The 27748-nt window shown below is 35.9% G+C and overlaps 1 protein-coding gene across 2 annotated transcripts; it reads right to left on the bottom strand.

Annotated features, from left to right (window-relative positions):
* Nucleotides 1-562: 562 nt before the first annotated feature.
* LOC149820336 (probably inactive leucine-rich repeat receptor-like protein kinase At5g48380) lies at nt 563-26854 on the bottom strand. Of its 2 annotated transcripts, XM_089983235.1 has the most exons (3): nt 26010-26854; nt 24747-25739; nt 563-587 (listed from the first exon to the last, which is right to left on the bottom strand). In XM_089983235.1, the coding sequence occupies exons 1-2, from the start codon at nt 26841-26843 to the stop codon at nt 24759-24761; spliced, it is 1815 nt and encodes a 604-aa protein (XP_089839361.1). In that variant the 5' UTR covers nt 26844-26854; the 3' UTR covers nt 563-587; nt 24747-24758. The 2 variants fall into 2 exon arrangements, with proteins under 2 accessions (XP_089839361.1, XP_089839360.1); XM_089983234.1 differs by lacking the exon at nt 563-587 and having other exon boundaries at nt 24589-25739.
* Nucleotides 26855-27748: the final 894 nt, after the last annotated feature.

Raw genomic sequence — 27748 nt, 5'->3', positions numbered from 1 at the left:
ACCCTGGAGCAGCACCTTCAAGGCGGGCACTCCTCCCTTGATCTTTTCTTTATTTTTTTGGTCTGCCTCTGCTCGTCCGCCCGCTGCACAAGAGAGGGATCGGGCACGCTCATCGAGAAACAGTAAAATATGTTCTTCCTGTTCCTGTAATTTTTGTAACAGGACAGGGGGTAGAACCAATTTGAACATGCTTTTATGAACACGGCAGACGACGTTCCAGTTTCCACACATCCGCAGCGTCCAATGTTTACCTCAAAGCCTGTTTTTCTTTTTTTGTCCTTTTAGTCCCGCGCATCGTGCAGGACGCGCCATCAAACAACGCCTTAAGGCACTGTGGTCACCGATGCCAAGACTTTCCTTTTCCACGTTGTTTTTTTTAAGACGGAGAACACTCGCCGAAGCGAGGAAAACACTGTTTGGGGCTGTACGTCCACCATGCCTTACGTGGCCCACCTTTGAAAACTACAAACACACTTGTTCTTATCCAGTGCCTTCATCGCAACACCCTCACAACCACCCCCCCTCTAGCCACGCGGTCCATCACTGCCTTTGTCAGATGGATATTTGTTTGCCTACCTGGTTTGCATCTGCAAGTGAGCACATAGTTTGAATGAGGCCTTAAATTTGTCCAAGTCAACTTGACTTCGTTAAAAAACAAGGTCAGCATATTGGTCTTGCTGGATCTGGTGCCATTGTTGAAGTGCTATCATCTTTGTGATGTATAGGCATGGGTCCACCTTGATGTTTAGCTCTTGAGGGTAAGTAACTAGTCAGGATTCGACACGGTCTATATTAATATCTTGCTCAAGGGTAGTCAGTTTGGATCCAGTATCTTGTAGGTGGGGGCAATCGCGACTATACGGTTGACCTAGACCAAAAGTCATTTAATGGAAGGATCTGTACATTGACATAGACATAGACATGGACATGGGCTAACCTAGCTGTGAAGAATTGTAAGAGCCTATATAAGGATACATAAGCCTTTGGTGTACATGAGTGAGTTTGTATAAGGAATTCTTAGTCATGTCACTCAGAATGCCAAGTGGATCTTGGGTTCTAGTCTTCATCACACCGAGTAGAAGACCGTGTGGGACTGGTATCTAAGGCTTTTTTTCTGGCTAGGCTTAGCGTAAAACCCTTTGAGGTTCCCCAAAGACAAAAACATCCAAGTTTTGGACCCTTTCTATTGTTGATGGGATAGAGTAAAAATAGGTTGATCAAGAACACATGCATAAAGTGAAAGACACATGATACATTAAAATTTCATTGATAAAAAAAAAAAAAAAACAGATTTTACGTGGACACAACTCCACTCAAAGTGCATTCTAATAAACATGGAGTCGGTTTGAGTGTATAGAGATTTCACCTATCATTTTCTTGAAGATAATATCAACAGTAAGAGTGATTGGTTCCTCACAGTGTGACAAAAGCTTAAAACGGCAATTTCTCGGGAGTGAATTTCTTGGGAGATTTTTAATTTTTTGAATTTTTTTCTGCAAAATCTCGGGGGAAAAAATTAAAAAATCAAATAAATTCTCAAAAAAATAAAAATAATTAAACTAATTTAATTTTACATGCAAGAAAAGTATAAAATCTATTTTCAATCCAGTATGCATTGCACAAACACCCACATTTTGCATACATACAAACAAAGGAATCCTCAACATACAAATCTGAAGCAAACCCAACCCTAACATGATTGTGGCTTTGCCTTCCCATTTCCAAATCACCCAGTTTACCTCCAATGATATATATATATATATATATATATATATATATATATATATATATATATATATATAAAGAGACAGAGGAACTGGACATATTAGGCCCCATTTATCGTTCTGCCCCATAGGTTTTATGTTTTGTATGATAGATCTGAACCGTTAGATGTGTTTAGCATGCTCAATTTAGTGGGAATCGATTACTGGATCATGTTTTTTGATGAAAAATATATTTTTATGAGCCAAGAAAAACTGGTACCTTCATAGCCATTGATTTTGAATCACCAGAAAACCTGTATACAAGTTAGATTCCGGAGATCCAAAAGTCAGTTCCCACTAAACAAAACCTACAGATCACGTCTACGGTGTTAGACATGAGAAAAAACACTTAAAACTACGATTTTTGAATGGAGCCTAACAGGACCTAACGAAAAATGAGGCCTAAGGAATATATAGTGCAACTAGTGTAATAGCAAACCCTGGAGTATGCTCGAGATTTACATAGACTTAGCAAAAACTAACCTATCAATCATGTTAATTAGCCCAACTTTTTTATTACTTTAACGTTTTCATGTTTATGTTTACTCCAACATGGTTTGAGTCATTTTTAAACCATCAATATCTTCATGGATTTTTCACCGACTTAAAAATTAAATATAATTAAATATTATTATACAATAATAATGATTAGACCTTCTAAAATGGTGAATAAATCTTGCTGAACACATCTGTGATTAGATCACTACCATATGATATCATGGTTCAAACAACAATACATTTTCTAATTTTGAAAGAGCTGAAAAAAAAAAGCCAGAAAGGTGGTTCAAGGTTAACATGATTACGAGAATCTAATTTGTTTTCTATAAAGTCATGTTTGATAACTCGGAAATCATATATAGGGTGGACATTTTACCCCCATTACGACACGAGTCCTGCAGCGCTATCAGATACTAGTACCCATGCCTTTTGGGTTTACAGGGACTATTTCTCCCCAAAAGCATGGAGAAATAGTTAGACCCTTGGGAGCCGGACTATTTCTCCATGGAAAAATATACCTAAGGGACGGAAATCCTACCTTTGAAAACAATAGTATTTATTTGAAAAATATTTCTTGAAATCCAACTTCTTTTTAAAATGTTGTGGGCACTCGCTGGTACAAGGCCAGGCCATTCCTCCCCCAAGTGGCAAGGGATAATCAAAATAATGTTGAGATTTTTTGAGAAAATTGATCTTGTGAAGCCTCCTTTGAGTACATGTGAAATAAGTCTTGGGTGGTGGACCCACTCAAGGCTCAAACAAACAGTGTGTCCAGTTAGTAAATAGTGAGTGGAGAAAAATAATTCATAAAAAAATAATAGAGAAAGAAGAAAAAAAGATACTTAATCTGGCTCCAAAAAGCCCTAGCCCTCGTTTGTTGGACCAACATAACCTCCATGCTCACCCACAAGTTGAAATTTTGGAAGAGCTTTGTCTCTATGACCACCATATATCCTAAGTGAGAAAAGGCACTCCCAGCAGGACAGATTAATCTACTAATCCATAAAACTAATTCCTAAACTATATTAGTAAACTTACAAATTTTCCAACTCCACATGAGAAAATCCTATGTGAAAGGCACCAAAAGTAAACTATTCTTACGTTGAAAGAGTGTCAAAAGCACACTTTCTTATTTCTCAACTTGATGGCCAAGTGAGAAATCTAGCATAAAATGTAGGAAAAACTAGCTTGAAAAGCTACCTGACCTAGAGAGAAAGTTAAAAATTTACTTCATAAAGTCTCTCCATGAAGCAAAGGAAAGGAAGAAGAAACACTACAAGAAAAATGCCAAACAGCGACGAAATTTTGCGACGAAATTTTTCCATCGCAAAGTTGCAATGGCTTAGCGAGAGAAAAACATCTGACGCTACGCTCGTAAATATTTACGAAATTAGCGACGGAAAAGCATCCATCATCAAATCCGTCGCTAAGTAGCAACGGATTAGCGACTGAAATTTTATGTCGCAAAACCCGATGTACTTAGCGATGGATATAGCAACGGAATAATTTTGTCGCTAGTTAGTGAGGGCGTTTGCGACGAAAATATTTTGTCGCTAACTTTCGATGTAAATCCCCCTAGGGCACAAAATCAATTTTTTTTTTGACTCTCACTCGCGCCGCTCTCTCTCTCTCACTCGCGCCGCTCTCTCTCTCTCACTCGCGTCGCTATCCGTCTGCTCTCCGGCTACCGCCCCCTCCCTCTCTCCGGCTACCGGCGACCGCCCCCCTCACGCCCTCCGGTTACCGCCCTGTCCCTCTCTTCGGCTACCGGCGACCGCCCCCCAGTCTCTCAGGTAACTCCCTCCCCCAGTCTTCTTCTTCATCTCCTTCTTGCCCTTCCTCTTCTTCATCTTGTTTCGGTAGGGGCGTCGCCCCTGCCGCCTGTCATTTTTCAGCAGACCGGCAGGGGCGATGCCCCTGCCGCCTATCATTTTTCAGCAGATTAGCAGGGGCGATGCCCCTGCCGCCTTTCTCCTTGGTCAAGCAGAGCCAAGCCCTCCTGCCTCTTTCCTCTCTATTAGGCAGGGGGTTCACCCCTGCCGCCTTATTTTCCAGCAGGGGCAGAGCCCCTACCTGTCTCTATTTTTTTTTTGGCAGGGGCACCCCTGCCTCTCGGGTCATTCTAGCAGACAGGGCGAGGCCCTGCCTCTTCTCATCTGACGGGGGCTTCGGCCCCACCGTTCGAGATTTTCGACAGGGAGTGCGAGGCCCTGCCTCCTACAGTCTGGCAGGGACCTCGGTCCCTGCTGCTCAGATTTTTCGACAGGCAAGGGGCAAAGCCCCCCTGTCTCTATGTGTTTTTGACAGGCAGGGGGTGCCTTTGTGATTTTTTGACAGGCAAAAGGGTGCCTTTGTGATTTTCTGACAGGCAGGGGGTGCCTCTATGATTTTTTGACAGGCAAGGGGTGCCTCGATTTTTGTTTTGTTTTGTTTTAATCTGTTTTAGCATTCAACTAAGTTTCTCGTGTGATTTTTCAACAGGTTTTACGGTTTTTCAGTAAATATAAGGAGCTCTGAGCACTGTGCTTGTAAATGATTTTCAGTGAAAAGCAATTCAAATCGGGTAAATACCCGAGGTGAGTAAGTGATGCAAGCGCATCACATGTTATTTAATTTATTAGATGCAACACTTTTTTGTTCACACACTCACTTAGTTGTGGATATCTAGGACTGCTATGATGGAGTTTGGAGATCATGCTGAGCATGACTTTAATGTATGAGAATAAAAGTGTTCTTATTTTTGAAGTACAGATTTCATGCTAGGCATGGTAGTAGTTAGTGGAATATTAGAGTGTATTTGTTGCAAGTACATGTTTGATATTGTTTTGATATAAATGATTTGAATGTATTGCAATGTTTGATGTTTCTGTATCCATGCTTGCATGAAGTTATTTTCCATTTGATTATACCTTCTATGTGAAATTGTATCATAAATTTTTTGTTCAAATGAATATATTTGTGTCATCATAGCATTATTAAGATTTTCTTTTAACTAGTGATGAAAATATCTGTAATATTTTAGGACAAAATGACTGCAAACCGTGAATGGATGTATCGTAGGATAGTTGATAATGAGGTGTTGCATGAATATATGGATGGTGTTGACAGTTTTATTGAATTTGCAATGGCAAGTGTCAGTACAGTGGATCCTATCGGTCGGATCAGATTCCTCTGCACAATGTGTAAGAATAATCGATTTATAGAACCTCATGGCGTTAGACATCACCTATACAGTAAGGGTTTTGTTAGTGGTTATCAAAATTGGACGCTTCATGGTGAAAATTTTTGGAATAATTATGACGCAAGGGTGGATGTGGTGCATTATAATCCATATGTGGACCTGATATTTGATGCTGCAGGACCGGAAATGAGTTATGCTTTGGGACATAGTGATGCACCAACTGGGGTAGATGAAGAAGCAACAAACGATGCAGCTAGTACATTCTATGACTTACTTAGAGATGCTGATGAACCACTATGGAATGGTTGCGAGAGTCACACTTGTTGAGAAACTATGTTTTGATGTCACATAATATGATACACTATCGTATTTGATTTCATATAATATGATAATATGTCCTCTTGAAACATGTTATATTATGACTGAATATGTTTTGCCATACATCTAACGAGTATTTGATGCAAGGATATCTCACCCAAAAAGGATGGAGACTTCCTGTTCAAGTACAACTTTAGTGCAATCATACTCCTTGAAGAAAAAGCTTGATGAGCCATGCATTCCTAAAGTTCAACTGAAGATATCGGCTACCTCAAGATGAAGATTTTTTTTTCTTCTTTAGAGTCATATGTAACAGAACCTTCAGGAACATGCATATTGCATATTACTTACTCATTCATAAAAACTATATCATAAAAGTATACGATAGTTTCAAAAAGCTTCTTTTTGAAAACTAATAATTGTACTTTCTTACAACCTTTTATGAAAAAGATATTTTGACATATAATAATTGTACCTTACAGTATATACAAAACAACATGAAAAGAAATGTAGGAAAAAGACAAAACATGAAATCGGCTACACAAAGAAAACAAGTATAATAATGTTTTTGAAAAGACTCTAGTTACCTTCTTTAAAGAAATGATTTCAAAAATAGGTAAAAGACAAAACATGAAAATCGGCTACACAAAGAAAACAAATATAATATGTTGTTTTGAAAAGACTCTAGTTACCTTTCTACAAACCCTTAGAATGTTGACTTACTTGAAGTCATCATTCTCTTTGTACAAGCATTAAATACCTCCTGTAAGAAATCCTTGTTAATATCCTTCTCAAGAATGTCGACTTTCTTGTAGTCCTCATTTTCTCTGAATACTTTGAAAAACACAATATAAAGAAAACACTTGACATGACTATGTACAAATAAATATCGCAAAGCACTCATTGTACTTACACTCATTTAAAGTAAAGAAGTACTTATGTACCTCAAATCATTAATTAGAATAAAAACAAAACTACAATCCAACGTTCAATGTACTATTGTAAGAAATAGACTTTTTACATAAAATATGTATTACCTAAAATATTACAACGACTAGTGTACCATATATTTTACTTTTATGGAAAAAGGCATTCTCGAATTTCTCTAAAAGATGTTTTTGAAATGACATAACATTTCACATTTCAAAAAGGCTACGATTTCAAAATGTAACGACTACTTTTTTAAATCTATATAAACACACTCAAAAAAACTATTCTACAGGAGAATGGAATAGACGTGTGAGCTTACAACGAGAAAAATTATATTCATTATTTAAAAAAAGAGCCTTGAAAAAGAAAGAGAAAAAGAAAAGAAAGAGAAAAAGTCAAGTCCAGCTCTTTGACAAAGAGTATCCTCTGAGTGACCAACAGAACATTCTGAGAATCCTTCATTCGTGCATTCATATCTTTCTGAAGGTTCTATAGGAAGTATTTTAACTTTTTGTTATTCACTGTATTCATTCTTTGTTGAAAGAAGTAGACCTCTGTGAAAGAGGGTGTTGTCCTTCTCTGTTGAGAGAATAAGACCTCTGTGGAAGAGGGTGTGCCCCTTCTCTGTTGAGAGAAGAAGACCTCTGAGGAAAAGGGTGTTGTACTATTTATCCGATGACTCGGATGTTATAGTGGAAAGCTCAAGTGGTTTGCTTGAGGACTGGATGTAGGTCTCGGTACTGACCGAACCAGTATAAATTCTGTGTTTTATGTGTTGTGCCTTATTGCCTGATTAGTTTATTTTATTGATCTTTATCATATTTCACTATTCACCCCCCTCTAGTGGAATTTCATTTGGTATCAGAGCAGGTTTGTTGGTTTCGACATAACAAGTCTTCCAGCACAAATGGCATCTACCTCTTATGCTCGTGATATTGAAGGTCAACACGCATCTCGTCCTCCTTTCTTGAATGGCTCCAACTATGGATACTGGAAGTGTAGAATGGTTATCTTTCTCAAATCCATAGACTTTGCTGTATGGAAAATTGTTGAGCATCCATACACATCTTCATCCGCAGACTATAACTTATGGTCTGATGAAGAAAAGAAAATGGCAAACCTAAATGCAAAGGCTATGAATGCCTTATATTGTGCCATTGATCAGAATGAATTCAACAGAATATCTATATGTGAATCTGCATATGACATTTGACATTCTTTGAAGGTTATTCATGAAGGAACCAATAAAGTAAAAGAAGCCAAAATCTCATCTCTTGTTAGAAAATATGAGTTGTTCAAAATGAACAAAGATGAACCCATCACAGAGATGTTCACCAGATTCACCAACATCACCAACGATCTGAAATCTCTGGGTGTAACATATTCCCAAACAGAAAAGGTGAAGAAAATCTTGAGATCTCTCACAATTGATTGGGAGAAGAAGACTACAGCTATTGAAGAAGCTCAAGATTTATCTAAGCTTACTTTGGACGACTTAATAGGCAATCTTATGGCCTATGAAGTCCACATGAAAGAAAGAAGGGAAGAAGAGCAACCAGTAAAGAAAACTCTAGCTTTCCCAGCTCTATCTGAGAATGAAGACTCAGATAAAGAATCCGAAATTGCGCTACTTACCATAAAATTCCAGCGCTTCATGAGAAGGAACCGGCTTCCAAACAGGCACAAGGAAAGAAAAGATCCTAAAGAAGATCCCATGTGCTATCAATGTAATAAGCCAGGCCACTTGAGACGTGACTGTCCCCTTCTCAAAAGAAAATCCAAGACTGAGGAACCAAAGAAGAGGTTCTTCAAGAAAAAGGCTCTGCATGCTCAATGGGATGATTCAGAACCATCCACCAGTGAAGAGTCAAGTGATGATGAAGCCGAAACTGCAAACATGTGTTTCATGGCAAACTAAAGCTCTGTAAGTGAAATTTCTGATTTTTCCTTTGAAGAACTTCTAGATGCTTTTTAAGAATTATTTAAAGAATCTAGAAAATTGAGTTTAAAAAACAAAGCCTTAAAATCTGAAAATCTAGAGCTTTCTCAGAAAAATGAAAAACTCAGTAGTGAGAACTCTGAGTTGAAAAAGAAAAACTTAATGCTTATGTCTGAAATCTCTTCTACTATCTCCAAAACTAAAAATCTGCAAGTAGAAATTTCAGAACTAAAAAGTAAAACTGAGAACCTCATGAAAACGGTTTTCAAGTTTACTAAAGGTAAAGAGAACTTGGATAAACTCTTATCCTCTCAGAAAGTCTCTTTCTACAAGAATGGTATTGACTATTCTCATTTCAACAAGCCTTCTTGTATCAATCAAAAGACCACGTTTGTGAAAGGTTCGTCTGAACCAAATAAGGAGTATTATAATGATAATTTTTTTGAACTCCTCTAAAGATATAGACAAACCCAAATCCAAATGGATATGGGTTCCAAAGTCTAACAAAAAAGGACCCGATTGGGTACCAAAAAAGAGATTTACTTAATGTTTTGCAGGCTCCAAAGAAGAAGAACAGATGGATACTAGATAGTGGATGTTCAAAGCACATGACAGGACATCCAGACCTTTTTGTTGTTCTTCATCATAAAGAAGGAGGAATCGTCACCTTTGGAGATAACAACAAAGGTTTGATAATTGGTATTGGTAATATTGGTAACATAGATAAACCTCTTATCAAAGACGTTCTCCTTGTTAAAGGCTTAAAACATAACCTACTAAGTATCCGTCAAATGTGTGACACAGGTTATAATGTTAACTTTAATCATGATGCATGCCTCATAACTGACACTAATGGAAACATCATCTTAAAAGGTATAAGAAAGAATAACATATATGAACTATACCTAGAAAACATCACAGAACATTGCCTCATAGCTAATAATGACACTCAACATCTATGACACATGAGAATGGGTCATGTCAATTCTAAATACATGTCTAAATTAGCTAAAGATAAGTTAGTACGTGGGTTACCCAAAATATCTTTTAAAAATGATCATTTTTGTGATGCATGTCAATTAGGAAAACTGTCAAAATCATCTTTCAAATCAAAAAATGTCATTTCAAGTAAAAGACCTTTAGAGCTTCTCCACCTGGATCTTTTTGGTCCTTCTAGGGTAGCTAGCCTTAATCATAATAGATATGCTTTTGTCATTGTAGATGACTACTCAAGATTTACTTGGGTAATATTTTTGAAAAACAAAAGTGACACGTTTTGTCAATTTGAAATCTTATGTAAAAAGTTACAAAATGAAAATTCTTGTTCTATTGTTAAAATCCGTAGTGACCATGGAGGAGAATTTGAAAATGAACTTTTTGAAAATTTTTGTAACTTGCATGGTATTTCTCATAACTTTGCCTTTCCTAGAGCTGCACCTCAAAATGGTGTAGTAGAAAGAAAGAATAGAACCCTTCAGGAATCTGCCAGGACTATGCTCCAACACAATAATCTTGCTAAATCTTTTTGGGCAGAAGCTGTTAATACTGCATGCTACATAACAAATAGAGTTCTCATTAGACCCTTATTAAATAAAACTCCATATGAACTATTCTATGACAGAACTCCAAGAAAAATGCTTTATCCTAAACACAAAAGATAGCCTAGATAAATTTGATTCTAAATCTATTGAAGGCATATTTTTAGGATATTCAAGTCATAGTAAAGCATACAGGGTTTTCAATAAGCATTCTAAGTCTATTGAAGAATCTATGCATGTTAGTTTCTGTGAATCTATTGATCAATCTGTTCATAAGCAAACTAACGATGATGATATTGAAAGTACAAATTTATTTTTAGATAACACAGCTAAGTCTAATGAAGATGATCATCAAAGAACATTTGTCGATATCAAAGATCATCCTCAAAAGCAGATTTTGGGAGACCTGACAAAGGGGGTTCAAACTAGAGCTCAGCTAGAACGAATTGCAAATATGGCATTCATTTCTCAACTTAAACCAAAGAAGATTGATGAAGCCATCATCGATGAGTTCTGAATGCTAGCCATGACTGAAGAACTGAATCAATTCCAAAAGAATGAAGTTTGGGATCTTGTACCTAGACCAAAGGATCATCCAATCATTGGGATAAGATGGATCTTCAGAAACAAGCTAGACGAAACAGATAATGTTATAAGAAACAAGGCCAGACTAGTAGCTCAAGGATACAACCAGGAGGAAGGTATTGATTTTGATGAAACATTTGCTCCTGTTGCTAGACTTGAATCTATTAGAATGCTTTTAGCATATGCAAGCTATATGGATTTCAAATTATATCAAATGGATGTTAAAAGTGCCTTTTTAAATGGTTTTATAAATAAAGAAGTTTATGTAAAACAACCTCCAGGATTTGAAAATGAACAATATCCAGATCATGTTTTCAAACTCAAACGTGCTTTGTATGGTTTAAAACAAGCACCTCGTGCTTGGTATGATAGACTCAAAACCTTCTTGTTAAAAACTGGTTTTTCGATAGGCAAAGCAGACTCTACATTATTTGTAAAAATAGTGAATGATCATACCCTAATTGTTCAGATATATGTAGACGATATCATCTTTGGATCATCTAACAACACTCTTTGTGAAGAATTTTCTAAGTCCATGCAGAAAGAGTTTGAAATGAGTATGATGGGAGAACTCACCTACTTTCTTGGACTGCATATTAAGCAAACCAAATATGGAGTTTTCATCAATCGGTCTAAGTATGCTCGTGAACTTCTAAAGAGGTTCAACATGAACTCAACTGCTTCAAAATCTACTCCTATGAGCACTACTACTGTTTTGGACAAAGATGAAGATGGTAAGTCTGTTGATACAAAGGTATACCGATGTATGATAGGATCACTTCTCTATTTAACTGCTAGCCGTCCAGATATTATGTTCAGTGTTTGCTTGTGTGCTAGATTTCAGTCAAATCCAAAAGAATCACATCTTAAAGCTGTAAAAAGAATAATGAGATATTTAAAAGACAGTTGATTTTGGATTATTCTATTCAAAATCCTCTACATTTGATCTAATCTCATACAGCGATGCTGACTTTGCTGGAAGTAAATCTGATAGAAAAAGCACAAGTGGAACATGTCACATGATAGGGCACTCACTAGTTTCATGGTTCAGTAAGAAACAAAATTGTGTATCCTTATCAACCACTGAAGCCGAATACATTGCTGCTAGCCTAGCCTGTACACAAGTTATCTGGATGAAACAAACCTTAAAAGATTTTGGTTTAAATTTTGAAAATACAACTATTTTCTGTGACAATACTAGTGCTATAAACTTGTCTAAAAATCCCATTTTACACTCACGAACTAAGCACATTCAAATAAGACATCACTTCTTAAGAGAACAACTCTTAAACAACATTATTAAACTCGAATTTATACCCACTAATCAACAGTTAGCGGACATATTCACTAAACCACTAAAACATGAAGACTTCACACGTATTAGAAGAGAATTAGGAATATGCAAACTAAGTGACTTATAAATTAATCACACTTATTAAGATCATTGCTTTTGATAATATCTTATTTTAAAAGGCTTTTCTCGTATCGATTTTTTTGTGTGTTTGTTTTACTATTCAAAGTCAAACTATGTTTTCATATTTTCGTATACTCTCAATACTCATAGAAACATATTCATTATGACACATTCTTTATGTCTTTCAACTTGTCATCTTTCAAGTACACTCTCATAATGACTTCTTGTCCTATCTCCTTTTACGTATATCCATAAGAACCATTTACTTTAAGTAAAAAGCCATCATGACTTGGATCACATCACTCATGTTCATTTCACCTTTTATATATTTTGTCTTTTTGTGACAACCTCTCATACGATCAGCTAGCCGACCTCCAAACATGATTCCTCATAATTTTGATTACTATTCTTAATTAATTATATTCATGTGATATATTCCCTTTTATGACCTTTTATCAATATTCTTCTCGAAAATCTTAAACCCTCTTATGAAAAATTCAAAGTAATTATTTTTTTTACCTTTTAAGTGGTTATACTTCACGTAAAACGTTTACTATATCATCGGTTATTTCATAGCTTAAGTATAATCTATTATCATCCTGTCACATCATTTATGAAATAATATTTTAAACTCTCCTTTGTCGACAACTTGTCCTCTATTGTTTCTAGCACTACTAGTACCACCCTTTTTATTTTCTCTTTTTATCTCATATGAAGTGACCTTCCATCTGTGACCATGACTCTCTCTCATTTTATGTCTCTCTTAAATCGAGATTCATAAAAATCTTGTTTTCAAGCAAAACTTTATCTATTGGCTAATCTAACTCTACTTTATGTCATATCTAAATCAAGTGATTGTTGTCCTTTATAACCTTTCTCATTTTTCTACACATCCGTATCATCTTTTTATGTCTATTCACTCTCCTTTCACGCTTATCAATATATATAAATAAAAATTATTATTGTCTCTCACTCATACCCTATGGGCCGTCCTATTCTAAACTCTCCATTCACGAATTAAGAATACGTCCACATAAAGTAAAAAGTTGCTTGTTTTATTAGGCCACTATTTTTAAAATCATTCACTCTTTTTAGTTCAACATGACACCCCATACTCTATTAAGGGATTCTCTCACTAGTCGATAAACTCACCCATAGTAAAATCTATATATATATATATATTAATTATTTCAAAACTATGTCCTTCTCAACCCAATATAATACACTATCTTCAAACATTGATTTGATTTGTCATTCACAAGCCCCTTAACTTACTACTCACGGATTTCCTTATTTGACTAAATTCTAAAAATCACTCACTTCCAATGTCATTCAAAATTATTTTCATTCTTCTATTTAATGGATTGGTTCATCCCATACCAATTCCACTCGTATCTATCAATTCTCCCACAAACTATTTCCCACTTCAAACTCGCTCTCCTTAGTCCTTCTTTTCCTTACAAACTCTTGCAATGGCTTCTTCCTCCTCCAACAATGTGATTACTGCAGCAGATCTAAGGTATCAAGATCTGTTTCACGACTACAGCTTACTATGCTCTCGCCCCATTCATGAAGGTAAATTGGTTAACTTCGACGGCTTCATGCTATTTTACTTAGACAACTATCTCTCTGAACTCAAACATCTACTAGGATCTTCATCCCAAGCTGCCTACTATCCTGAACTAGTTCGACTTTTCTATACAAACTTTTCCACTGATCATGAACAAACTACAATCACCACCAAAGTTCGCGGACAACTGATGATCTTTCGTTCTTCCTCACTAGGTAGAATTCTAAACCTACCTTCCACCGGGACAGACCTCAACACCATAGTACCAATCGAACGATCGGTACTTCGAAAAATTCTTCTCTGCACGAACTGCTACCAACTTCCCTGGCACATGAGGAATCTCCAACCTCATGCTCAATTACTTGCCCAGATTCTTCTCCACAACATCTATCCCAAGCTTCCCCGCAAGGGATTAGTTCCATGAAAAATCTCTCTTCTTATATATGCAATTTTTTCTTCTACTCTGATAAACTGGTCCTCCATTCTTTTCGACCTTTTTATTCGTTATCAAAAATTCAAGCCTCTTCTTTTCGGGTGTTTCATAACTCTCATTCTCAACTACTTCAAAGTACCCCTTCACAACGAAGTCATCCTCTATCCCTCTCAGGTCCTCGATGCTACCACCTTTAATCTAAGGTCCCTGCACATGCCCGGCTCTGATGAAGAAGATCCAACATCCACCTTCAATTACTTCCCTGCTCTGATGGATGTCCAGCGCTCTCAGGATCGTATTCTTCGCCGTCAAGCCTCGTTGCAGCAAACTCTACGTACCCTCCAGTGGGATCGAGTCAACCGAACACATCCACATCCTCCACCTTCGAGATAAACTTATTTGTTTTGATCTGTAATAACTTTTAATTTTGGACAGTAATATTTTTGGTCTGTAATAACTCTCTTTACTCTGATCCTTTCCTTTTTGTCTATGACAAAGGGGGAGAAAACCTGTCTCCATTATTGGAGAAATACTCTCTTTAAACATTTTTCAAATATTTTATCATATTATTATTTCTATGCATAATGTCTTTTTGACAGGGGGAACATATTTTGTCATCATCAAAAAGGGGGAGAATGTTGAGAAACTATGTTTTGATGTCACATAATATGATACACTGTCGTATTTGATTTCATATAATATGATAATATGTCCTCTTGAAACATGTTATATTATGACTGAATATGTTTTGCCATACATCTAACGAGTATTTGATGCAAGGATATCTCACCCAAAAAGGATGGAGACTTCCTGTTCAAGTACAACTTTAGTGCAATCATACTCCTTAAAGAAAAAGCTTGATGAGCCATGCATTCCTAAAGTTCAACTGAACATATCGGCTACCTCAAGATGAAGATTTTTTTTCTTCTTTAGAGTCATATGTAACAGAACCTTCAGGAACATGCATATTGCATATTACTTACTTATTCATAAAAACTATATCATAAAAGTATACGATAGTTTCAAAAAGCTCCTTTTTGAAAACTAATAATTGTACCTTCTTACAACCTTTTATGAAAAAGATATTTTGACATATAATAATTGTACCTTACACTATATACAAGACAACATGAAAAGAAATGTAGGAAAAAGACAAAACATGAAATCGGCTACACAAAGAAAACAAGTATAATAATGTTTTTGAAAAGACTCTAGTTACCTTCTTTAAAGAAATGATTTCAAAAATAGGTAAAAGACAAAACATGAAAATCGGCTACACAAAGAAAACAAATATAATATGTTGTTTTGAAAAGACTCTAGTTACTTTTCTACAAACCCTTAGAATGTCGACTTACTTGAAGTCATCATTCTCTTTGTACAAGCATTAAATATCTCCTGTAAGAAATCCTTGTTAATATCCTTCTCAAGAATGTCGACTTTTTTGTAGTCCTCATTCTCTCTGAATACTTTGGAAAACACAACATAAAGAAAACACTTGACATGACTATGTACAAATAAATATCTCAAAGCACTCATTGTACTTACACTCATTTAAAGTAAAGAAGTACTTACGTACCTCAAATCATTAATTAGAATAAAAACAAAACTACAATCCAACGTTCAATGTACTATTGTAAGAAATAGACTTTTTACATAAAATATGTATTACCTAAAATATTACAACGACTAGTGTACCATATATTTTACTTTTATGGAAAAAGGCATTCTCGAATTTCTCTAAAAGATGTTTTTGAAATGACATAACATTTCACATTTCAAAAAGGCTACGATTTCAAAATGTAACGACTACTTTTTTAAATCTATATAAACACACTCAAAAAAACTATTCTACAGGAGAATGGAATAGACGTGTGAGCTTACAACGAGAAAAATTTTATTCATTATTTGAAAAGAGAGCCTTGAAAAAGAAAGAGAAAAAGAAAAGAAAGAGAAAAAGTCAAGTCCAGCTCTTTGACAAAGAGTATCCTCTGATTGACAAACAGAACATTCTGAGAATCCTTCATTCGTGCATTCATATCTTTCTGAAGGTTCTATAGGAAGTATTGTAACTTTCTGTTATTCACTGTATTCCTTCTTTGTTGAAAGAAGTAGACCTCTGTGAAAGAGGGTGTTGTCCTTCTCTGTTGAGAGAAGAAGACCTCTGTGGAAGAGGGTGTGCCCCTTCTCTGTTGAGAGAAGAAGACCTCTAAGGAAGAGGGTGTTGTACTATTTATCCGGTGACTCGGATGTTATAGTGGAAAGCTCAAGTGGTTTGCTTGGGGACTGGATGTAGGTCTGGGTATTGACCGAACCAGTATAAATTCTGTGTTTTATGTGTTGTGCCTTATTGCCTGATTAGTTTATTTTATCGATCTTTATCATATTTCACTATTCACCCCCCCTCTAGTGGAATTTCAACACTATCCTGACTGTAATTTTTCAACTACTGAATTTGAAGTGAGAGTTTAATTTGACTCAGTCATGTTTTGACCGTCTGTGTTCTATTGTGAAGAGTATGTTGCCCAAAGATGAAAAATTGTCACAAAATCTCTACCGTGCGAAGGTTATGGTCAATGCTCTAGGTATAGGGTATCAAAAGATAGATGCTTATCCCAATCACTATATGTTGTATTTTAAAGATCAAGAAAAAAGCAGATCATGTCCATCATGTAGACATCCTTGGTTCAAGCCAAAGACAAAAAAAATTGGTAGCACAAGGTCAAAAGAAGTGTCGTATAAGTCACTTCGCTACTTCCATCTCACCCCTAGATTGCAACATCTTTATATGTCTTCGAGGACAGTTAAACAAATGATATGACATGCAAATAAAGTTTGACATGATGAAGACAATATCACACATCCTGTTGACGCAGAAGCTTGGAGGCACTTTGATCGTACTCATCAGAACTTCGCTTTGGAAGTAAAAAATGTTAGGTTAGGTTTATGTACAGATGGATTTAATCCATTTGAGGGTAGATCAACCCCATACTCGTGTTGGCCAGTATTTGTCACCCCATACAACCTTCCTCCAAGCTTATGTATGAAGCATCAAAATCTTTTCTTGTCTCTATTGATCCCTGGTCCGACATCTCCCGGCCAAAATCTTGATGTATATTTGAGGTCATTGATTGATGAACTGAAAATACTGTGGGATGACGATGTTCTAATGTACGATGCCCATAAAAAATAAAACTGCAATATGAAGGTTGTTGTTTTATGGACAATCAATGACTTTCCTGCATATGATATGTTATCTGGTTGGAGCACACATGGGAGGTTAGCATGTTCGTACTGCATGGAGGATACAAAATCGTTTAGATTGACGCATGGAAGGAAGTCGTGCTGATTTGATTGTCACTGTTGATTTCTACCCAGCGATCATCTGTTCCGACGACAAAAGAATATGTTTCGAGCAGGAACAATTGAAATGGAAGGTCCACCAACAAGGTTGTCTGGCATAGAGATTTTAAGAAGATTGTGATACTTTTCATGTAGACTGACAGATGCCCATTATTGAATTTGGGAAGGATCACAATTGGACAAAAAAATCTATATTTTGGGAACTACCATATTAGCCAACTTTATTGATACGGCATAATTTAAATGTCATGCATGTGGAGAAAAATTTGTTCGATAATGTATTCTATACAGTAATGAACGTGAAAGGGAAAATAAAGGATAATCTGAAGGCACGTATGGATTTAAAAGTGGTATGTAAAAGATCAGAATTGGAACTCAAAGAGTACAATGGCAAAGTACTGAAACCAAAGGCAAGGTATGTGTTTGTTACAGATCAAGTAAAGCTGGTATGTCAATGGTTGAGGCAGTTGAGATTTCTAGACGGCTACGTTTCTAATATTGCTCAGGCTGTTAAGATAGATGATGAACAATTATATGGGTTGAAGAGCCATGATTGTCATATCATTATGCAACGGTTGATGCTCCTAGCATTCCATGATATGTTAGACAAACCTATATGGGGGGGTATTGTCCGAATTGAGTAGATTTTTTAGAACATTGTGGGCAAATGAAGTTATAGTATCTGGGGTAAAGAATCTAGAAGAATCTGTCGTAACTACTATTTGTCAGCTGAAGAAAATATTTCCACCAGCATTTTTTGATGTTATAAAACATGTGGTGATACATTTTCCATATGAACTTAGGGTTGGTGGACCTGTGCAATATCGATGGATATACCCATTTGAAAGGTATATGTTTATTTAAAATTTTCTTTTCAATACTATTGAGAAATTTATTGTAATCCAAGATGTATATTGTTGACATATGCATGTTTGATCTCAAAAAAAAGGTTTGGAATAAAGCAAGAGTAGAGGGCTCTATTTGTGAGGCATACACCCTGAAAGAGATTTCAAATTTCTCATCTATGTACTTTGAATCTCACATTCCAACATGTTATACATGTCCACCTCATAATGATGATGCAGAACAATTAACTGGAACTGACAAACTGTCTATATTTCAACCACTTGGACATGCATTTGGCAATTGTCGGTCAAGACTCTTGGAAGATCGAGAGCAAGACGCAACACAAATATATATCCTTTTCAATTGCTCAGTAATCGACCCATACATTGAGTAAGTATAGTTAATACGTAACATTAAGTTCTATACGTGTATACATGGTTCGATAAAATACGTTTATGTTAAGTGTAGACGATTTAATCTAGAATTGTGAAGAAAACTTTTACAACTCACTGACGCAGAAGTACAGAAAGAACATGAAAATAAATTCGTGGCATGGTTGGAGGAGTTGGTAAGGATGATTGTATACATTTTTTCCTTTATACAACAATAAGATATTTGTCGCGATCATAGTCTTTGTTTGCACTTGTAGGTCCACTATGGTGATATTAAAGATCAAGGAATATGTGATTTACAGAATGGTCCGTCTAAAGTTATGCAGTGTTACAACGGGTACATCGTAAATGGTTATCATTTCCATACAAAAGACTACGGTGTCAACAAGTTAACGATGAATAGTGGCATGTGTGTCAAGGGTAGCAACTATGGTGAAAATGAACATGACTACTGCGGTGTTATAGAAGAAATAATAGAGTTGACTTACTTAGGGACAAATAACAGGTTAATTTTATTCAAGTGCCAATGGTTTGATCCCAAAACAACCAGAGTCAACAAAGTCTCAATCATTGTGGAGTTGAATGATAAGTCAAGGTTTGGAACATATGAACCATTCATATTAGCCTCACAAGCTCAACAAGTGTATTATACATCATATCCGTCTACAAGGAAGTTAGATAGAAATGAATGGTGGGCAGTTTGTAAGGTGAAGTCTAAATTATACCCCGAGTATGATCAGTTATAGGAAGACAAAATTGATGAAGATGATAAATACTATCAATCAGATGATATGTATGACTTCTTTTATGGTCACGATGATGCACATGGTATGCATGTCATATCTACATTGGCTGATGGCACATGCATGAAAGAATGTGATCCAAATGATATACGAAGTGGATGAACGCTAAATGAAGAAGAAGATGATGATGACCAAGAGGAGGAGGAGGAAGAAGACTATGAAAGTAAGACAAGTGATGATGAGTCATTCACGAGCTAGTGAAATACAACTTGTAATACAATTTAATCTGAATGATTTGAATGTATTGAAATGTATTGTATTGATTTGAATATATTGAAATGTGTTGCAATGTTTGAATGTCTTGCATGAAGTTTTTTTTAATTTCATATGAATGATATGAATGTATTGTATTGATTTGAATATATTAAAATGTATTGCAATCATTGAATGTCATGCATGAAGTTTTTTTCAATTTGATCTGAATGATTAGAATGATTTGAATATATTGAAATGTATTGCAATGTTTAAATGTCTTGCATGAAGTTTTTTTTAATTTGATATGAATGATCTGAATGATTAGAATGATTTGAATATATTGAAATGTATTGCAATGTTTGAATGTCTTGCATGGAGGTTTTTTCAATTTTATCTAAATGATTAGAATGATATGAATGTATTGAAATGTATTGTATTCATTTGAATATATTGAAATGTGTTGCAATGTTTGAATGTCTTGCCTGAAGTTTTTTTCAATATCATATAAATGATCTAAATTATTAGAATAATTTGAATATATAAAAATGTATTGCAATGTTTGAATGTCTTGCATGAAGGGTTTTTTAATTTGATCTAAATGATTAGAATGATATGAATGTATTGAAATGTATTGTATTTATTTGAATATATTGAAATGTGTTGCAATGTTTGAATGTCTTGCATAAAGTTTTTTTCAATTTCATATGAATGATCTGAATGATTTGAATGTATTGAATATTATATTGATTTGAATATATTGAAATATGTTGCAATGTTTGAATGTCTTGCATAAAGTTTTTTTCAATTTCATATGAATGATTTGAATATATTGAAATGTATTGTATTGATTTGAATATATTGAAATGTGTTGCAATTATTGAATGTCTTGCATGAAGATTTTTTCAATTTGATCTGAATAATTTGAATATATTGAAATATAATGCAATGTTTGAATGTATTGACAATACATTTTAATTTGTTAGAATATCGTTCATGGAGGACGCAGTCGTCGAGTACCCAGTGGTAGTCAGTCTGAGCCTTCATCTTCACAGGCTCCTTCGATAGGTATATTATTTAAATAATTATATATTTGATTAGTTGAAATTTACATTATATGAATTTTTAACTCATTGTTCTGTAGGTGCTGTTTCGCCTACACATGACCCACATACGCCGGATGCAAGGTCTTCTCCATGTGACCCATGACAAGTAATTCAAATAGTGTATATCGATGGTCGACCGTAAGTATTTCATTGTCACTTGTTCAATATTTAACTTATAAAAAATATATATTGACGGTCGATTGTTAATGTGTATCTTTTGATGTGTAGTGTAAGGTTTGAGCAACAAGAAGTAATACGAGAAATTACGAAGTCATTACTGCATCATCTTCCAGGATCGGTAGTGCAATGAAAAGAGTACCTGAGAGAGGTGTTGGACAACTTAATTTTCTTATTCAAGGTATGCAATCATTTATCATAACAAGCAGTGTTTTATTGAAATGTATGCTAACGTTCTGAAAGTATTTATAGGCCTCCCATCGCTTCGCGAGTGCAAATGAGGAGAAGGACACAAGGATAGTGTGGCAGAAGATGACTATCAATCAATTTGCCGACATCCTGCACAATATGAAGACTGCAGCAAAAAAAATAGCTGGTGGGATAGATGATCAACTGCAGTGGAAGGGTCATGGGCTAGCTACTGTCATGAGAGATTATTGGGAGGGCATGTGTAACAAGTGGACGAGCAATGATTTTTGAAACCGCTCAGCAAAGGTTGCACAAAACCGATCAGCGATGCCCGATACGCATCTACACACAGGTGGATCTAGGACTTTTGGGAGCCACCAGAAGAAAATGGTAAGTCATTAATAAATAAATAAATATATATATATATATATAGTCAAATTTGTGAGTATTTCTGTATACTTATTAATCAATTTTTTATATTATGTCACATTGCAGGATGTTATTTTATGGGTCAAAGTTTAATAAAAACTATTTTTTTTTAAAATACCCAAAAACGCTAAAACCTTATAGGAATATATCATAAAATGCATTTTATCAAATGGGATTATTGATGTTTAAGAACCTGTAGACCACTTTTTAGATATTTAGAGAATTTTGAACATTTTCAAGTTTTTTCTTGATTTTCTTTGAACATTTTTTGAGTTCTTATAAATTTTCAATGATTCCAATCATACAAAAGACCTTATTTAAGATTTTAAGAATTTTCTTTGGATTTTTGTCCCATGGGGGGGGGGGGGTGATTTATCCATCAAAAATCTCTTGAAAGGAAAGAAAAGAGCAACTGAGCCTCTCACACTCTCTCTAGTTAGTTGATTCACCTGTGCGTGCATCCAACCTCCCTCACCTAGGTCTAGGCACTCTATTAGGGACATCGAGTTTTTTTCTTTCTCATTTTCATTCAAATCATTATCTTCGATAGAACCAAAAAGTAATTCTTCTAAAATCTCTCCTATCTCTTCAAGTTTTTTCAATCTTTCTAGATCCGCTATATAACCTAGAGAAACATGATTCCAAAATTCTTAAAGAGTATAGGGTCATCCTTGACTGCTATGTAGGGACTAGGCTTTTATCAATAAAAAAATGAAAAATTGGCCAAATAAATCATTCTAGGAGCATGTACAAAACTATCTATCCCTAAGGATGGTTGGGATATATCGATAAGAATCGTAGACACACTCGGAGGAATCAGATATCTGATGAGATATCTTGTCCAGGCCTCCAAAAGTTAGCGGTGTCTCACTTCAACATCCACTATTGGTCAAAGAGAATTGTCCAAGATATTCTCTTAACAAAATGTCATTCTGAAGCGACTTTACTTGGACGATACACAGGGAACATCAACAGGCCTTTAGGATCTCATTGATGTTCCTCTTGGCCTTAACAATCATTCCTAAGTCCATGCCCTACTAAGAAACTTGATTTTTAGAGGCAACACTCATATCTTATATTTCTTCTTCAATAAGAAGAAAAGAAGAAAGAAAATCGACGCTCATCGATAAAGTTCACTAGAAAATCTTATGAGAAGACTGTTTTGAATGAGTTGAGACGTGTTTTTATGAGATCTTGTATTGGCATTTCATTGTGTCATATTTTTATTACTTCTTTTTTAACCATTTTTTTAATCTTTTTACGAGAAAAGTTTCTATGTATAATGGGGATTTATTTCAAATATTTACAAACTTTTCTCTTGTTTTAAGGTTTTTCTCACGTATAATTTAATGGCTTTGTCTCCTTTTAACTTTTTCTTTTTCTTTTCTTTTTTGAAATTTTATAAATTTTTAGGGATTTTAGCTTTTTTATTTTTGTTTATTTTCATTTACTATTTATAGGGAAAGCCCCCCATCCTAGATAGGATTAGAAGGCAAGGTACTCCTTGGGAGTACAGACAATAGAGATGATCATAATGGTAAGTTCATCACACAACTTTCATTAGAGGAGAACCCGTTAACGAAGCTGAAGAAGTCAAGGTCAAACTTTAACCCGGTGGAAAAATTAGATATAAAACATTGACCAGGGCTCGGTGGGAAACTTATTTCCCTGGGTGGAAGAATGACCTTGACAGAAAAAGAAAATCAAAGACTTTTTGAAAACTTTGTTTTCAAAGAGGAATTTTAGGAGAAAATGGCATATAAAGGATTTTTTAAAAAATTTTCAATTTTCAAAATCTTATGCTTTTGGCAAAGAGACTTGTCTGGCTTTTGAAATTCTGGGAATTTTCCAAAGCATCTTTGAATTCTTTTGGAGAAAATCATTTGTAGGATTCTCTAATTGGATGTTCTTGGCTTGAGAGCGCAAATTAATATCTTAATCAAATGATTATTCAAAATTAGGTTGCCCCAAAACTTGTCTTAGAATTTTGAAAAGTTATTTTGAAATAGTGAAATGTGTGCTGGAAGTGCATCACTTGTTTTATTTCAAGGTGTGATATCCTATCTTTTCTTTATCATTGATTTTTAAATTTAGAAAATTCTTCTTTCCAATCTCCTTTCAGAAATTATTTTGGATTAGGAATTCGTTCAGTATCCCAGAATTTGTCTTTCCTTTCCAATTTTGACTGAAAATAACAAATTAGTGATTCCCCCATTAAAAGCTTTAGAACCTTTAGTTGATTTGGGATTCAAGATGAATAATTCTCTATATTCAAGAAATAAAGACAATTTTTCTCAATGACTTAAAATTGAAAGGCTTTGTTCTCAATTTTGACATCGCCTTAAGTGCAAGGGCAATGCAAATCACTACCCAACCTTGCCTAACCCTCCATGCCATGTACTTATGAGATTAGAGTCGGTTTTTCTCCGAGCGCACGATATTTTAATCCAACCTCTAACCTCATGGTGGCTTATCTGGTCTAAGATTTGGCTTTTAAATCCAACCTCTCCCCCCATGATAGAACCAACCCAAGTTGGGCCTTGGCCTAAATGCACCTCTCATGCCTTTTCGTCCTGGTGCTTTATGCATTTGTGAACTAATTCAATCCCTACCCTCATGGTAGTTATTTTTTGGAACAGGCCTTAGCCTATGTGCACCTCTCATGCCTCACATTTTTTCTTTCAGAGCATTTGTGAGGTCACTTTTCTTTTTATGTGAGATTTTTCTTTTTCTTTATTTTCCTCTCTCTTTTTTTGTGCATTTTCTTCTCTCTTTTTTTGCGTTCTTCTCCAATCTCTCGGCCCCCCCTCCCCCGGTCTCTGTTTTTAATCCTTGCACTCAATGTTTTCGAAATTATGCCTTTTTTTTTTAAGAATCCCATTGCACGTAGAAAACTTGCATTTAGTGATTATCTCCAAAAAAAGAAGACAAAAACACCCCATCGTATGCTGGCCTATGGGATGTGATAATTGTAACCTGAAACATTTATAATACGCAGGTAGCCATAACAAAGGTATTCTAGATTTACAGACATATTTAACACACATTTTCCTACTTTAGTATATGTTCCTGAAGTTGTGTACCTTCTACAGCATTCACTTTGCTTCTTTGGACACAATTAGTTCATCAAGGCAATCACTAACACTGCCAGGTTCAAGTGGCATTTCATCATAAGCTGTAAATTGGTACCTCTGCCCTATAGCTCTTAGCATCTGGTAGACTTCAAACATAGAAGGCCTTTCCTTAGGGGCCGAGAGAACACAAGCACATGCCACTCGTAAAAATTGCAGTAGCTCATCATCAAAACCACGTCCAATCAGGGACTTATCTATGGCTTCTTGAACAAGAGAGTCACCTGAAAGTAGAGTAATCCAGTCAACCAGGCTTCCCTTGAAAGTTTCTGGGGCATTTGCCACATGAGTGGGTTCTTCACCAGTTATTACTTCCAACAGAACTACCCCAAAACTGTACACATCTCCCTTCGGAGTAGTAATCACATAACCCAGATCACCAAATTCACCATTTACATAAGGAATAAGATGGGTGTCCACAGGATTCATAAGATGGGCCAGCCCAAAATCAGAATTTTTTGGCTCATAGTCACCATCCAACAGGATACAGTTGGAACTAATATTCCGATGAATTATGCGTGGATTGCAACTGTGATGAAGCCAAGCAAACCCTCTTGCTGCCCCAATACTTGTTCTCAGTCTTAAAGGCCATGGCATAACTTCAGAATCAGCCTTAACTTCATGCAGTTGTTTGTACAATGTCCCGTTTGGCAAGTGCCTGTACACCAAAAGCCTTTCCTTTTTTGCGATGCAGAAACCAAGGAGAGGAACCAAATTCTGATGACTTACTTTTCCAATTGTTTCCATTTCAGACTTGAATTCCTTCTCGGTATGTTGAGAATCCTGGAGTCGTTTAATTGCAAGAAATGAACCATCTGGAAGGGTTGCCTTGTACACAGTTCCTGTTCTACCTGAGCTTATGATATTATGTTGGCTAAAATTGTTAGTAAACTTCATTAGGTCTCTCAGCTTCATTTTTGGAATAGATTTGTCAAACAGGGATACCTGCATATCCAAAACGATAATCCATTGTTAAAAGATAAAAATTAAAAAAAAGAAGAAGTAAAGATCAAATCGAAAGGAAAATGAACTATAAATAATTTTCTCTTCTTTTTGATATTTCAAACAGGCTAAATTTGAACCACACGAATTTAGACATGCAAATACGGTGACAAATTGAAAAAAAAATCATGCACTTAAGGATGAATAAATAAGAAAAGAAAGAAAAACAACAAAAGTGTTTACTAATAAAACTATTAAGAGAGATCTGCTTGCCTTTACTCCTGTTTCTCCCTTCATATTCTTGGCCCATTTGTTTCCCTCAATGTCTTCATCCTTCTTCTTGGGCTTCCTGCGGAAGCATAGCAGCGAAACGATGATCACGAGTACAGCGATCAAGAGAACTGCGCCACCAGCACTTGCAGCGATAGCAATAACATGGCCACTCTTTTTCTGAGAATTGCAACCTACTAAAGGATACCCACAAAGCCCAGTATTATTTGCGAAGTTTTCAACAGCCTGTGGTTTCCGGAATGGAGGAATTTGCCCTGTTAACTTATTATCTGCAACACTAAAAGTCGAGAGGCGATCAAGCTTCCCAATTTCACTGGGAATTTGGCCGGTAAACTGGTTAGCGTCCAATTTCAATGTATTGAGATAAGTACAGTTTCCAAGGCCACCAGGGATTTCACCAGAGAACTTATTGTAAGAGAGATCTAATGAAGTCACAACTGTGACTATGCGCGAAATAATAGCCGGCAAGGGCCCGGAGAGCTCGTTTTGGTAAAGATCCAATCCGGTCATGCTGGTGCAATATTCTAGACCAGCTGGGAACTTCCCTTGAAGGCCCATGGAGGGGAGCTTTATGTTGAGGACCCTGTTCTCATTTGGGTGCCAACACTCTATGCCAATGAAGTTACAGATGAAACCTTCTGTAGCGTTTTGAAAATTCCAGGACGCCAAAGACTTCAAGGGATCAACGAAAGACGAATGTATGGTTTTCAGACACAGTATATCAGTGTCAGTAGAGCGACAGGGATCTGTGTTCACCGAGAACACCGCGAGAATATACAGAAAACCAAAGATTCTCCAGTTTGCACCCATAATCATGATCAACCAAACAAAACCCACTGTGCGTACCAAATTTGATACCATTGCTTTTAAATACGCTCACTTTAATAAAAATTCAATGATGCGTGTACCTCATTTTGACCAATTTGGCCTCACATGACATATGATCTGTAGATACATAAAATCTAACCGTCGATGTGTTATGTGTTCATGATTGTTCATTTATTAGAATTACGCTTTCTATCCTGTAGTTTGCTTGAAAAAAAATTCATTTTCAATCCAGAAACTTTTTTTTTTTGATAGGCCAGCTAGGGTTAGGCAGACCCCTACCAGTTATACAACCATACCAATAGCATTTGAACTTGCAACGTCCGAACACAAGATGGCGTGCACTCACTGCTCCTACCAAACAACCGAAGCCCCTGTTGGTACAATCCAGAAACTTTAATCTACTGTTGACCATTGATTTTTGAAGCTCTTAAAAAATCTATTTACACGATGCAATGAACCGTATAGATTAGAACATCTAAAACATATTCTTGACTAAAACAAACCGCTTAGATTTTATCCATTAAACTTGATTACCAAAAAACATCAATAAAATGTAAAAAAAAAAAAGTCATTTGAGTATGGTACACTCAAAGTAGCATATGACAAGGTCAAGGGTTGATGCTAAATGTGTGGCCCCACAAAAGGTAAAGAACCGTTTCGGTGGGAAAACGACGGCTGTCTTTGGCTCATACTTCTTCAGCAAAGTCTTCATCTTCGTTCTGCCTTGTCTACCGGTCAAGCACGGCACAACGACACTGAACACAAGGACACGACACCAAACAGGATCATGCTTTCGAGGAACATTCCTTGTTGGTCCGTCGCTTACATACAAGCCAAAGTTGGTCCCCAAGTTCACAACTCTCGTCAATACGATCCCACCATGTCCACTGCCA

Source organism: Nuphar pumila, chromosome 12 (genome assembly GCF_984573655.1).
Source record: "Nuphar pumila chromosome 12, dmNupPumi1.hap1.1, whole genome shotgun sequence".
NCBI lineage: Eukaryota > Viridiplantae > Streptophyta > Magnoliopsida > Nymphaeales > Nymphaeaceae > Nuphar > Nuphar pumila.
This window is presented reverse-complemented; position numbering and strand designations above follow the sequence as displayed.

Coding starts and splice junctions, on each gene's coding strand:
- LOC149820336 (XM_089983235.1), bottom strand. CDS start 26,843: ATGATTATGGGTGCAAACTGGAGAATCTTTGGTTTTCTGTATATTCTC. Junction 25,740..26,009: donor AGGGAGAAACAGGAGTAAAG/GCAAGCAGATCT, acceptor TTGGATATGCAG/GTATCCCTGTTTGACAAATC.